This window comes from Mesoplodon bidens, assembly GCF_964165515.1.
Source record: "Mesoplodon bidens genome assembly, chromosome: 5".
Taxonomy (NCBI): Eukaryota; Metazoa; Chordata; class Mammalia; order Artiodactyla; family Ziphiidae; genus Mesoplodon; species Mesoplodon bidens.
This window is the reverse complement of record NC_138161.1, coordinates 95,473,425-95,487,663: the sequence shown is the minus strand read 5'-3', so window position 1 is coordinate 95,487,663 and position 14,239 is coordinate 95,473,425. Positions and strand designations below refer to the sequence as shown.

The window sequence follows — 14,239 nt, the reverse complement described above, 5'->3', positions numbered from 1 at the left end:
TCCTCGGGCCCCGCCCGGCCAGCCCAGGCGCAGCTCCGAGGCGGCGGACAAGGCGCCCGAGCACGGTTGGAGGGGCCGCGCAGCCCTGCCCTCGGGCGCACGGCGGCGGGCGGCGCCGCTCTAGCCCTCACGCTCCCGGGCGCTCCGCCGGGCCAGCCCCACTCCCTCCCCGCGCGCCCTATGCCCTGCCTGCCAGGCCCCCGGCCCTGGCTCGGCAGCCGCACTCACCGCCTCGCTCCGCGCCTGCGCCGCACGCCTCAGGGGCCCGCCGAGAGGGCGGGGAGGTGACTAGGTGAGAGTGGGGGCAGGGGAACGGGTGGCTTGGCCTCTCCGCACACCCGGCCTGGGAGGGACCACCGGCCTCAAGCGCCGGGGGTGGCCCGGCGGCCCGCCCCCACCCCCGGCAGGCACCTCGGCGCCGCGGCTGGTCCCTTCCGGGCGGGGGACCGCCCCTCCCGAAACAAGCGGGCGATTCCACCCTCTAGAATTGCTCCCGGCGAGGCTGCCGAAGGAACTTTCCCCCGCCCGCCCCCGGCCCTCCCTCCCGCACGGAAGAAGTGGGAGAAGCGACGCGCGCCAGGCGCCCTTTTCCCATTAAGCTCTTCCTGGGGACGTGCGAGAATGGTCTTGCTCGGGGTAGGCAAGGCATGTGGCGTTTCAAACCCCAAAGAGGGGCCGCACCCTATTGGGGACGAAAAGGGCAGCTGTCTACAGGGCAGGAGGGTTAAGCTCTTAAAAGGTCGTGAATCATTGTTAGGCTTTAGCCGGATTCCCTGACTCAAAAAATCTTGGTGGAATGAGTGTGGAATTATAGCGGATTGCATTAGATGATTTAACTCCTTTTCCGACCTTGAGTTTCTAGGAGCAGAGGTAGAGAGGATTAAATTAAGGAAGCGTAAATAAACTTGTGAACAGGGTGTGGTCACATGTTTAATCTTTTTGACAAAGAGTTAAGGTTGTTAGTCCCAATTTACAAATTAGTAAAGTGAGCTTGTGAGGGTCTAGAGACTAAGTTTTATTCATTTTTGTAGCCTCAGCACCCGGTTCAAATAATTGTTAAATGGATGATTAAGCCCATATGGATTATCATGTGCCCAAGGTCACTCTAATAGGACTGCAATCTGTGTCTTTTTATCCATATGTCTACTGTGCTTTTCTTGCTTACCACATACTAACCAACAAACCAACCACCGGATAGTTATCATAGACTTTACTCTGACCCCTTCAACTATCTCCCAGGAGATAAAAGTCATATTTGAAAGAGACACTAGTGTGTGTCTCGATTTTTACGATTTCATAACTTTTATGTGTGTATTAAGCCCAAATAAACGAATATTTACGAATGCTGGCATGGCCTGAATAAAGTATGAAGAGATTTAGAGGCACCTTTTAATCCTAGTATAGTAAGTTATGGCACGGAATAGGGAATTGACACAGGTTTCTGGAATTTGTAAAGGACAGTATGTTTCGTTCCCTCCTCTTGGGTAGTTGGGCTGTTTCTTGATCTGATACGGTGGAAGCCACTAGGGGGTGTTATGGAACCATTTTGAAGGCTTCTCTTTGCCCGCAGTGGTGAAACCATGCCGCGGTCCTGGGAAGGAGATCATTTTGCCCGCCAGCGCCGGCGCCTTCATTCCACTAGCGTTGTGCCCTGGCAGCGAGGAACTTTTGATTTGCGCTGGCAGCTGGACATCAGCTCTCTGTTGACTAAGACGACTCTTCTGAGAACCAACTTATAGAAGAGGTACACCTCAACTAAATTTGGACTTTATTTCTCACACCTCCCGTCTGCCTGGAACGGTAGTGTAATTAATCTATCTTTGGTTTGGAGTATGTTATTTCTTTATTGGCTTGTTAAGCATCAGGTGATGCTGATGCTGCTCCCAGGATCACACTTTGAGAACCACTAGCCTAAGGCTTTCCCCACCCAACCTGACATTGGGTAAATAGTACAGTGCTTCTCTCACTATTCCACAGATAGGCTCCAGCTCTTTCTCATCTGTGTGTTTCGGTATGTTTCTTCCACCTGCAATTCCTTTCCTTTGTTTCTGTCTGTAAGATCAAGCTCACAGTTTATCTCTTCTGTGAAGTCTTTGATTTTCCCTAGCAGAGATCTCTGATCACTCTTTCAGAGATTTTATAGTATTTGGTGCATTAGTCCACTTATCATCAAAGATGCATTACTGTGGAGATAATGAAGCCTTAAGCTTCAAGTCCCCGCAAGTGCATGAACCTCTTCTAGGATTAGGTACTTAATTTTGCATTTATAATTTTATTTTTCTTAAATTGGTGCCCTCAGTTGGCATAAGCTTCTGTTCTCACAAAATTTGGCTCCACCCCTGTTTATCATATTGTGTGTCCACAGACTTTGAATTCTAGTTTTATTATATTCCAGTCTGTTCCATCTCCCTGCTTAGCACAGGCATAGAGCCTCAATAAAATAGTCATTGCATATCTATCTTATGTCCAGCACTGTATTAGGTACTGGGGATACAGTATGAGCAAGATGGATGTGTTCCTTGCCATGCTGGTCCTAATAGTAGAGAAGATAGGCAATGAAACGGCATTGGAATGTAATGACTAAACATATATAAGGTAAGTAAAGAGTGTATGGGAGCTCATGACAGGTGCCTAGCTTGGTCTAAGGAGGATGGGGCAGGTAAAGAGTCTAGGGATTCAGCTTGTTGAATGAATTGATAAACTCTATCCAGGTTACCTAGCCTGATGACACTAGTGTAGACCTAACTGGGCGCCATAGTCCTGACTCAAACATGAGGCAATGGCATGCCATAGTCTTGCATCAGGGACCTCACATTCCCAACAGAGAAAACTGGACTCCGAAATTCTGAGCCACCTACACGGCAGAGGTCTTCCAAGCAGCCAGCCCAGTGCTTTCAAAACCAGCAAGCCCAGATCTAGCCAGCCAGTCAGTCCACTCACTTTGCTTCCTTAAAATAGGACAGAGATAGTCTTTTGGCTTTAAAAGTCTTACTCCATTTCTTCTTCTCTGAACCTCATCTCTGGGAGTCTACCTAGACTCTGTACTAGGTCAAGTTCTCTTCTTGGCTATAAAACTTTTTCACTCAGTGCTCAATTTTCAATTGCTATTAGTCTTTATTGTTTCTTTAACTGAATGAATCAATGAATGGATACATAAAATCAGACTATATTTCTTTATTAGAATATTAATTATGCCTTCTACAGTGTTTGTGTGGTACTTTTCATTTTCTAGAGTATTGACTTTATTTATAGCATCTGGGAAGGAAGGTCAAGTGTTGTATCCATTTGATAAACTTGAACTCAGACACTCATACCTGTGAGGGTCTGAAGGCTAAACCATGTCAAGGGAAACAGGTTAATAGATGATGAAAAGAAGTAAATAGGTATATTTGATATCCCTAGGAAGTAAATAGGTATATTTGATATCCCTAGGAAGTAAATACATATGTTTGATATCCCTAGGAAGTAAATAGGTATATTTGATATCCCTAGGAAGTAAATACATGTGTTTGATATCCCCAGGAAGAAAACTCATTAACTGGTTAGGTCTGTGGTAGGCATTACTACTGTTCAACAGTATCAAATTTCTGGTGCTCTCTACTCTCAGCCATACAGGTGATTTTACTCCCTGTCCTCTTTGAAGTTGGGTAGAGCCACATGACTTGCTTTGGTCATTGAAATGTCAGTAGAAGTGCTATGTGTCACTCTTAGGTGGAGGCAATTCATTCCGGTGCTTGCTTCTCTAGCCCTCCCTTCCTCTGTCTGGAGAGCTATCAGGACACAAACAGACATGACATGAGCAAGAAACACTTTTGTTGTGTTAAATTGATAAGCTTTGGGGATTGTTTGTTATTGAAGAATCACTTTCAGGGAGTTCCCTGGTGGCCTGGTGGTTAGGATTCAGTGCTTTCACCTGCGGAGGACCAGGCTGGGGGAACCATCTCACGTGCCACTCGGCGCAGCCAAAATAAATAAATGAAACATTAAAAAAAAAACCCACTATGATTAAAAAAAAATCACTTTCCATCACTGACTGAGACAAAGGCTAAATTTATACATTCCTTCATCCAGGGTGTGAGGCTAAAGAACAGAGTCTATTAAAATCTATATTCCTTTAGTGTTTCTTTGGATTTTAAATTCAATTATTTATTCATTTAATGAGCGTTTATTAAAGCTTACTAGTTGCAAGATAACTGTGGTAGCCACTATGGAGGGGACAATACAAAAATATGTTTTTAGTTACTTGTATAGCAGCCTTATCAGGCCACACTGAAAATCTATGTAAATCTCTTAGAACTGTAATTTTCTTAGAGTATTTTCATGTAGCAGTTCTCATGTCTTACACCAAGTGGTGCCCCATAGTAAATGGTAACAATGGGAGCTGCTTTTGATGATCAGGAATATCCAGAGTTTACCTATTCCGAACTTTGACTAGTCTAAACTGAGTAGCATTGCTTTTCCTTTTGGCAGTCAAAAACCGGAAAGACATAATTATTTATGATGATCACTAATCACAGTGAAACACCACCTCCTGGAGGCAGTGGATGGGGACTCTTGGGGTCTCCCAAGTAGACCGTCTGCTTTGAGAAGGTAAGAAATCAGTCTGTCTTGCTGACTGCTAATCCCCAAAGCTTACCTAGCACAGTGCTGACAGAGTGACCACCTAATATTTATTGTATGAATGAAGCACAGAGTGAAAGGATGCATGAAATCCTTACCACAGTGTAAATACTTGTACAGGTTTAGTCCGTTTTGTGTGTTCAAAGTATGTTTAATGGCAAAGATTTACATAGTAGGCATTCCTCTCATATTCAATTTCCCCCCCAAATATGTTTTGAAATATTAAATCTGTTTTGAAATAGGAAAATTGATATGGAGTCTTAAGGGGAAGGGTAACATCAGAACAGGCTTAGCTTGGGACTTCCCTGGTTGTCCGGTGGTTAAGACTCTGAGCTCCCAGTGCAGGGGGCAGGGGTTCGATCCCTGGTTAGGGCACTAGATCCCACGTGCCACAACTAAAAGATCCCGCATGCTTCAACCAAAGATCCCGCATGCTGCAACTAAGACCCAATGCAGCCAAATAAATAAATAAATAAATATCAAAACAAAACAAAAAAACCGAAAAAACAAGCTTAGCTTAGTTACCCTTAAAAAGCTACAAGATTTTCAGGTACTCTGAAGCCATTAAGAAAAGAAAAAAGATTTGAGGAGGAACATCAAAAAGAATGTGGGTCATGATTTTATTGCCCTTCACCGGTGTAAAATCCCTTTAAGAATTTTAAAATGGATTATGTATCATTGATTTACTCATAAAAATGATGAGGTTTGGCATATTCAAAGGGTAGTTTACTTGGACAATAATCTCACTAAATTTATTGTTTTCATTTTTAACCTGCGTGCATTTTGGATATTTTCATAACTTTTATAAACTTTCCAAATGTATATAAGAATAGAGAGAATAATAAATGTACCCTCATATACCCATCATCCCATTTTCAATAATTACCAAACCATACTTGCCTTTTGTTCTTTTCCCTTTGCTCTCCCGCCTTCCCTCCCTCCTTCCTTTTCTTCTTTTTTCTCTTTTTCAAGCATTTTGAGAAAATCCCAGGTCATTTCACTCTTACACAATTCTCTATAAAATATGGACATTTTCTTACATAAACACACATACTTTTCACACCTAACAAAAAGAACATTAATTCCTTAATATCATCAAAGACACAAATTTCTCTGTCTTACACATGTCCTTTTTTCAGTTGGTTTGTTTAAAAACAAGATCCAAGCAAGGTCTATAGTCAAACCTACTTGTTATGTTTCTTTAGTTGCAATTAAGCTGGAAAAACCCCTTCCCACTTTTTTCATGTCATTGATTGTGGAAGATGAATTTACATGTTTTTACTTTCAGTGTTTTAAATTTTATTACAAACAGAACTCTGAAGATTTGCACTTTAAGTAATTTTGCTTCTCTTAGTCTTTGCTAGCTTACAAAAAGAAGGCAGAAGTACAAAACAAAATAGCCAGGCTTCTGGGATGGGGGAGAGAAATTACTGTTTTTAATTTATTTGGCTCTGTTAATATTAAACAGATTCAGAGGTCTCATTTTCTGAGGAGAAACAAAACATTATTGAGTACAACTAAATAATTCAGTCACATTTTCCAAGCTTATAACACTTCTTGCTTCTTTGGCTGTTTCATTTTTATTTCTGTAAGGATCTCTGAAAATTAAAGGTTAAAATCAAAATCATTGAGAATAAGACTTCCAGTTCTCTATCTCTATATATCTTACCTTCTTCCTTATGAACAAAATCCTTACTTGAGACTGAAATGTGTCCAACTTAAAAACTGTGTTTTCCAGCTTCCCTTGAAGATAGAGATGGTATTAAGATACAGGTCTAGCCAATGAGATGTAGGCAGAGGTAGTTGTGAGGGAATATGAGGAAAGCTTCTTTTTAAAAATGGAGACAAAACTGTTCACAGAGAAAGGAATAGAAGTGGCCCTTAAACATATGAAAAAAATACTCAAATTAATTCTTATTAATATAAATACAAATTAAAACTACCCTGGGACTTCTCTGGTGCTCCAGTGGTTAAGACTTCATGTTTCCACTGCAAAGGGTGCGTGTTCTATCCTTGGTCAGGGAACTAAGCTTCCACACGCCACGCAGCCCTGAGCTATCATTTCTAACTATCTGATTGGTGTAAATCCCAAAATTTGGCAACAAACTCTTGGAGAAGTTGCAGGGAAACCAACGATTTCATGAATGCAAAATGGTATAACCCCTGAGGAAGATTTTGACAATATTAGCAAAATTACAGGTAAATTTACCATTCAATTGATAAATCCCACTTCTAGAAATTTATGCTTAAAATACACCAGTACAAATATGAAGTCACATATGCACAAGCTTTGTGTGTATGTTTTAGCCTTTTCCTGAGTTTCTTTTTTTTTAAAAATAAATTTATTTATTTTATTTAATTTATTTTTGGCTTCATTGGGTCTTCGTTGCTGCACACGGGTTTTCTCTAGTTGTGGCGAGCGGGGGCTACTCTTTGTTGCGGTGCGCAGGCCTCTCATTGCGGTGGCTTCCCTTGTTGCAGAGCACGGGCTCTAGGCGCGCAGGCTTCAGTAGTTGTGGTACACGGGCTTAGTTGCTGCGCGGCATATGGGATCCTCCCAGACCAGGGCTCGAACCCATGTTCCCTGCATTGGCAGGTGGATTCCCAACCACTGCGCCACCAGGGAAGCCCTCCTGAGTTTCTTAAATCATATTTGATTGTTGAAGCAAAAATTATAACATTATATAATGTGCTCATTGTATACAGAGGAAATGCATGAGATTATTGTGCTTAAAAAGTGGAGGGGGCAAAGGGACCTAAGTAGAGTTAAGCTTCTACATTTCCCTTGAAGTGGTAAAACATTCATACCAGTAGGCTATGGTAAATTGCATATGTGTATTCTAATAAGTAGAGCAAATACTAGGAAAACTATACAATACAATGTACTAAAAAACACTTCAAATAAATAAAAATGGAATGCTAAGTGTCCAAAAATCCACAGGAAGGTAAGAAAAGAGAAGCATAGGAATGAGAAACAGAGGAAACAAACAGAAAACAAATAACAAAATGACCTACTTAAGCCCTAACTTATCAATACTTACTTTAAATGTAAGTGGTCTAAATACATCATTGAAAGATGGAGATTGGCAGTGTTGATTAAAAAATATTTGACCCAATGATAGCTGCTTACAAGAAACTTCAAATTCAATGGCATAGGTAGGTTGAAAGTGAAAGAAAAAGTAAAATAGCCAAAATTGATATCTATTTCTTTGTAAGCGTTTACTAACATTTTTTATAGTGAGCAACATTTCTTACCAAATTTCTGTGGAGAGTGTAATTTCAAAATTATTTTTATTTTCTGCCAAAGCTCTTGATCCACTTTAAAAAGCTTTTATTTATTTATGTCAGCTTTATTGAGATATAATTGACATATAATATTGTGTAAGCTTAAGGTGTACAATGTGGTGATTTGACATACACATATATCACAAAATGATTACCACAATAAGGTTAGTTAACACATATTGTTAACTATAGTCACCATGCTGTACATTAGATCCCCAGATTTATTCATCTTATAAATGGTAGTTTGTACCCTTTGACCACCTTCACCCATTTCCCTTACCAGTTCCCCACTGGCTCCTGGAAACCGTCAATCTATTCTCTGTTTCTGTGAGTTCATTTTTTTTTAGATTCCACGTATAAGTGATATCATACAGTATTTGTATTTCTCTGACTTAATTTCACTTAGCATAACACTCAAAATTCATCCATGATATTGCAAATTGCAGGATTTCTTTCTTTTTTAATGACTGAAATATATGCATATATATATATCACAAATATAAATATATATATATATTTATCACAATTTCTTTATCCATTTATCCATGGATGGACATTTAAGTTGTTTCCATGTCTTGACTATTGCAAATAATGCTACAGTAAACATAGAGGTGCAGATATCTTCGATATAGTGATTTTACTTCTTTTGGATATATACCTAGAAGTGGAATTACTGGATCATATGGTAGTTTTATTTTTAATTTTTTTGAGGACCCTCCATACTGTTATCCAGAATGGTTGTACCAATTTACATTCCCACCAACTTTTCTCCACATCCTGGCCAGCACTGTTATCTCTTATCTTTTTGATAATAACCATTCTAACAGATGTGAGGTGATATCTCATTGTAGTTTTGATTTACATTTCCCTAGTGATTAGTGATGTTGAGCACGTTTTCATGTACCTGTTAGCCATCTGTGTATCTTATTTGGAAAAATACCTATTCAGGTCCTTTGCCCATTTAAAATTAGATTATTTGTTTCTTGCCATGAGATGTAGGAGTTCCTTATATATTTTGGATATTAATTGCTTTTTAGATAGATGGTTTGCACATATTTTCCCCCATTCCATAGACTGCCTTTTCACTTTGTTGATCATTTCTTTTGCTGCACAGAAGCTTTTTAGTTTGATGTAGCCCCACTTGTTTATTTAAGCTTTTCTTGATTGTGCTTTTGGTGTCAGAGCTAAAAAAATCATTGCCAAGATCAATATCAAGGAGCTTTCCCTGTTTTCTTCTAGGGGTTTTATGACTTCAGGCCTTACATTTAAGTTTCAATCCATTTTGAGGTAGTTTGTCCAACTAGTAGTTGTAAGATAGGGGTCCAGTTTCATTCTTTTGAATGTAAATATCCAGTTTTCCCAACACCATTTAATGAAGAGACTATCTCTTCCCTAGTGAGTATTCTTCACTACCTGGTCAAATATAGGTTGGCTGTAAATGCATTGGTTTATTTCTGGGCTCTCAATTATGTTCCATTGGTCTGTGTCTGTTTTTTGTTTGTTTGTTTATACTAGGTACTAAAAAATCTTTATTTAGTATTCAGAGCAAGTCCATAGGTGATTTTGCTTTCCTCATACTACAGAGTAGTAAACTATGTGTCTGTTTTTATGCTGATACCATACTGTTTTGATTACTGTAGCTTTGTAATATACTTTGAAATAAGGAAGTGTAATGCCTCCAGCTTTGTTCTTCTCTCTGAAGATTGCTTTGGCTATTCTTTTGTGGTTCCATACAAATTTTAGGATTTTTTTTTTCTATTTCTGTAAAAAAAAATGCCATTGGAAGTTTGATAGGGATTGCATCGAATCTATAGATGGCTTTGGGCAGAATAGACATTTAACAGTATTAATTCTTCTGATCCATGAACATGGAGTATCTTTCCATTTATTTGTGTCTTCTTCAATTCCTTTAATCAATGCCTTAGCGTTTTCAGTGTACAGATCTTTCAAATTGGTTAAATTTATTCCTAAGTAGTTTATTATTTTTGATGCTATTGTAAATGGGAGTGTTTTCTTTCTTTCCTTTTTTTTAGGTAGTTCATTGTTAGTATGTAGTCTAGTTAAAGGTTTGTCAATTTTGTTAATCTTTTCAAAGAATCAGCTGTTAGTTTTGTTCATCTTTTCCATTGCTTTCCTATTCTCTATTTCATTTATTTCTCTCTAATGTTTATTATTTCCTTCTGCTAAATTTAGGCTTAGTTTGTTCTTCTTTTTCAAGTTCCATGAGGTGTACTGTTCAGTTGTTCATTTGAGATCTTTCCTTTTTTCTTAAGGTAGGCATTAATAGCTATAAACGTTCCTCTTAGAACTGCTTTTGTTACATCCCATAAATTTTGATACAATGTGTTTCTATTTTGTTTGACTCATGATTTTTTTAAATTTCTCATTTGATTTCTTCTTTAATCCATTGGTTGTTCAGGAATGTGTTGTTTAATTTCCATGTATTTGTGAATTTTTCAGATTTCCTGTGTTATTGATTTCTAGTTTCATACCATTATGGTTGGAAAAGAAACTTGATATAATTTCTATCTTGAATTTGTTGATACTTGTGTTGTAGCTTAACATATGATCTTATCCTAGAAAATGTTCCATGTGTACTTGGGAAGAATGTGTATTCTGCTGTTGTATGGAAAGTTCTGTATCTGTATATATTTTCTCTACAGTGTTGTTCAAACCTGCTGTTTCTTTATTGATTCTCTGTCAGGATTATCCACTGCTGAGAGTTAGGTATTAAAGTCCCCAACTATTACTGTATTGCTGTTTATTTCTATTTTAGTTCAGTTAGTATTTGCTTTATACATTTAGGTGGTCTGATGTTGGGTGCATAAATATTTAATATTGCTGTATCTCCTTGATGAATTGACCCTTTTATCTTTATATAATAACCATCTTTGTCTCTTTTGACCATTTTTAGCTTACAGCCTATTTTATGTAAAGCCTGTCCCTGTTTTTTTTTGGTTACCATTTGTTTAGACTATCTTTTTCTATCTCTTCACTCTTAGCCTATGTGTGTCCTTAAAGCTAAAGTGAAACTCTTGTGGTTCATGGGATTTCAGTTCCCCTACCAGGGATTGAACCTGGGCCACAGCAGTGAAAGCCTGGAATCCTAACCATTAGGCCACAAGGGAACTCCCATTCCATGTCTTTTGATTGGAGAATTTAATCCACTTATGTTGAAAGTAATTACTGATAGGTAAGAACTTACTATTTCCATTTTGTTAATTGTTTTCCAACTCTTTTGTAGATCCTTTGTTCCTTGAGCCCTCTCTTGCTGTCTTACATTGTGATTTGATAAATATTTATGGCAGTATGCTTTGACTCCTTTATCATAATCTTCTGTGTATCTACTACAGGTTTTTCCTTTCTGGTTACCATGAGGCTTATATAAAATATCATAATAGTTATAACATCCTATTTTAAGTGATAACAGTTATCTATAGGATGCATATTATGTGCCTGTGTTTATGCTACTCACTGGGAAATACAAAGTAGAATAAAAGAAAGCCCTTACCCATGAGAACCTGGTAGACTCCTGGGTTAAACAAATGTTACCTAAGCTGGGGAGTGCAGGGTAGGCAGGGCTTCTTGGAAGATAAGTAGGAATCAGCCATGTGACAAAGAAGGAGAAGTTTGTTGGTCAGAGGGAATGCATGTACAAAGGAGATGAGAAACAACACAGTTTGGTATTTCTGGAATAAAGCGTTAAATTTGAAGTTGACTGTGTTTTTAGACTAGAAAAATGGACAGGGACCAGATCTGGGAGGGTTTTGTTTGTCTTGATAAGGAGCTTAGACTTTATCCTGCAGCCAGTAGGAAGCCATTGATAAGTGGTAGCATAAACATCAGATTTGCATTTTAATGGTGACTTCTAGCAACAACAGTATGGAATAAGGGTTGCTTCTCAGGAGGTAGAGAAAAGAGTTAGAAACTGTATTATTCTAGGTGGCAGATGATAAAGACTTTGAAACAGGACAGTAGTGTTAAGGACAGAGGAACTGGACAAATTCAAGAAGTATTCAGGAGGGAAATTTGTCAGAACCTGGTGATAATAGGATGTTTGGAGATGAAGAAGAGGAAATATTATAATATAATATAGAATGAATTTCTAGTGTCTGATTAAATGGTAGATTAACTGGCATAGGGAATGCAGGAGGGGAAGCAAGTGTGGTGGCAAAGGAGGATGAATTAGGTTTTGATATTGCTGAATTTGACAATACAGATCGAGTTTGGTAGGCAGATCTAATGCTTTGTAGAAGGACTTGGTCTGGAGATACACTTATATGCTCAGGACTCAGTGTCATGGCTTATATGCGTAGGGTAGGAGATGCTATCTTAGATTTATTAATTTGAGGATTTTCTGCCATTAACACTCTCAGGAACTTGCTGCAACTGATAGAAATCTAATTTAAACAATTTTAGGCACTAGAGTGTTGGCTCACAGCTAGCGGAAAAGGGGGATCCAACTTATGGCCACCTCAGAGAGAGAGCTCAACAATATTTAGAACCTGGAAATTAGATACACAAGACTTAATTAACTTAGCAGACCACAGAAAGCTGAATTCTGTCAATGTTCACCCACCAGAGATCATCAGGAACACACCTGGAGTTAAAGTTATGCTTGTTTAGTTTTCTGCAGCAAGGGAGAACACACCCCAGAGGAATCTTGGAGGCATCTCAGGAAGGAAGAATTGGGAAGGAATTCTTATAGGGTAGGGTTTTTGCTGCATGATTCTAAAGAGGGATTAGGGAAGTGAGGTGCCATCTTTGGATGGGATATGGTTGAGAAATGGGGGTCTTTCAGCAATTGGATATCTCAAATCTTTTTTCAGGAAACTGAAAGAAAAAAGCCAGACCAGGTATGTCAGTGGTAACAATGCAGCAATCACTTAGAAGAAAAGATTGTTAGTCATTTTTGCAGCTGTGGTATCGCATTGTATAGAAATGCTGTTTATGTGACCTTCTTCATGTCCCTTGGAAACATAGTTTATGTTCTGGAGGAATATCACTGTCTGATTGCCAGCAGGGCTGTTTTTCATTTTCTCAAATCTAACTGCCTATAACAGGGTAATTCCAAGGAACAAGCCAATTTTCACAGCAGTATCCTGGAAAGGCTCAAAATATACACAACAGGTATGGGTATGAGTGGGACTTAAAATATGAGAAAGTCTATATGAACATGAAAGTCTACATAAGAAAGCAGTTAAGGCCTTGTTATGAACTGAACATTTGTGTCCCCCCAAAATTCATATGTTAAAATCCGAACCCCCAATATGATATTATGAGGAGGTGGGGGCTTGGGGAAGTGATTCGGTCATGAGGGTAGAGACTTCATGTTTGGGGTTAGTGCCCAAAGGGAGCTCCCTTGTCTCTTCCAACATGTGAGGACACAGTGTGAGAAGACATAATCTATGAACCAGGAAGTAGGCTCTCACCAGACACCAAATCTGCTGGCATCTTTTCTTTTTTTTTTTTTTTAAGGAGAACCACTTTATTTTGAGTAGTAAACAAAACTTCATTTATAACATAATAAACAAACCTTCCATCAGTTTTTTAACAGTTAGTCCAAAGAACAAAACCTCTGACTTAGTTAGAATTTACACTTAACCTTAAATATTCTAAAATGCATCCATGTCAACGTTGGTATTTTAATTTTGCCTGATACTGTGAAATAGGGCAAACCTTGATCATGGTCAAATTCCTAATTTTTGCTGTTCAGCCACTTTTCTTAATCTTGCTCTCTGATTCCATACATTCCAGAGTGTTCAGTGGATTTGTAATAAACTTCCAAGATGAAGGGGAATTTCTTCCTCATTGTTTGCCTGAAATCTTGGCTTGTGTTTATCTTTTTAAACAAAATATATGCTCCAAAAATGTCCACAGGTTCAGCTACTAAACCTCCTTTAAAGATCTTTGCCAGTGGATCCATAGTGCCTCCATCCTGAGGTGTGTACTTGCAAGGGTCTGTTGGCATCTTGATCTTAGACTTCCCAGCCTCCAGAAATGTGAGAAATAGGGACTTCCCTGGTGGCACAGTGGTTAAGAATACGCCTGCCAATGCAAGGGACACGGGATCAAGCCCTGGTCTGGGATAGATCCCACATGCCGTGGAGCAACTAAGTCCATGTGCCACAACTACTGAGCCTGAGCTCTAGAGCCCACGAGCCACAACTACTGAGCCCACGTGCCACAACTACTGAAGCCCACCTGCCTAGAGCCCGTGCTCCTCAACAAAGACAAGCCACTCCAATGAGAAGCCTGCGTACCGCAACAAGGAGTAGCCCCCACTCGCCACAACTAGAGAAAGCCTGTGTGCATCAACGAGGACCCAATGCAG

The 14,239-nt window shown here is 39.3% G+C and overlaps 1 protein-coding gene and 1 pseudogene across 4 annotated transcripts in view; one reads left to right on the top strand and one right to left on the bottom strand.

The window, feature by feature from the left end:
* Window positions 1-14,239, top strand: part of LOC308617228 (uncharacterized protein) — a 66,183-nt gene that overhangs the window by 3,554 nt on the left and 48,390 nt on the right. The window contains exons 2-4 of one of the 3 annotated variants that reach the window (XR_014015836.1): window positions 1-292; window positions 1,571-1,744; window positions 4,471-4,590. Coding sequence is in view for 1 of the 3 variants with exons in the window: in XM_081234104.1 (XP_081090230.1) it covers window positions 1-292; window positions 1,571-1,739 (461 nt within the window). In the remaining 2 variants the exon portion in view is untranslated. Of the gene's footprint in view, window positions 293-491; window positions 637-1,570; window positions 1,745-4,470; window positions 4,591-14,239 lie in introns of those variants that run through there. The other 2 variants (XM_081234104.1, XR_014015837.1) reach the window with 2 other exon arrangements.
* Window positions 13,604-13,876, bottom strand: LOC308617518 (protein CEBPZOS-like; annotated as a pseudogene). Its single transcript has one exon. The product of its transcript is annotated as a protein CEBPZOS-like (transcript).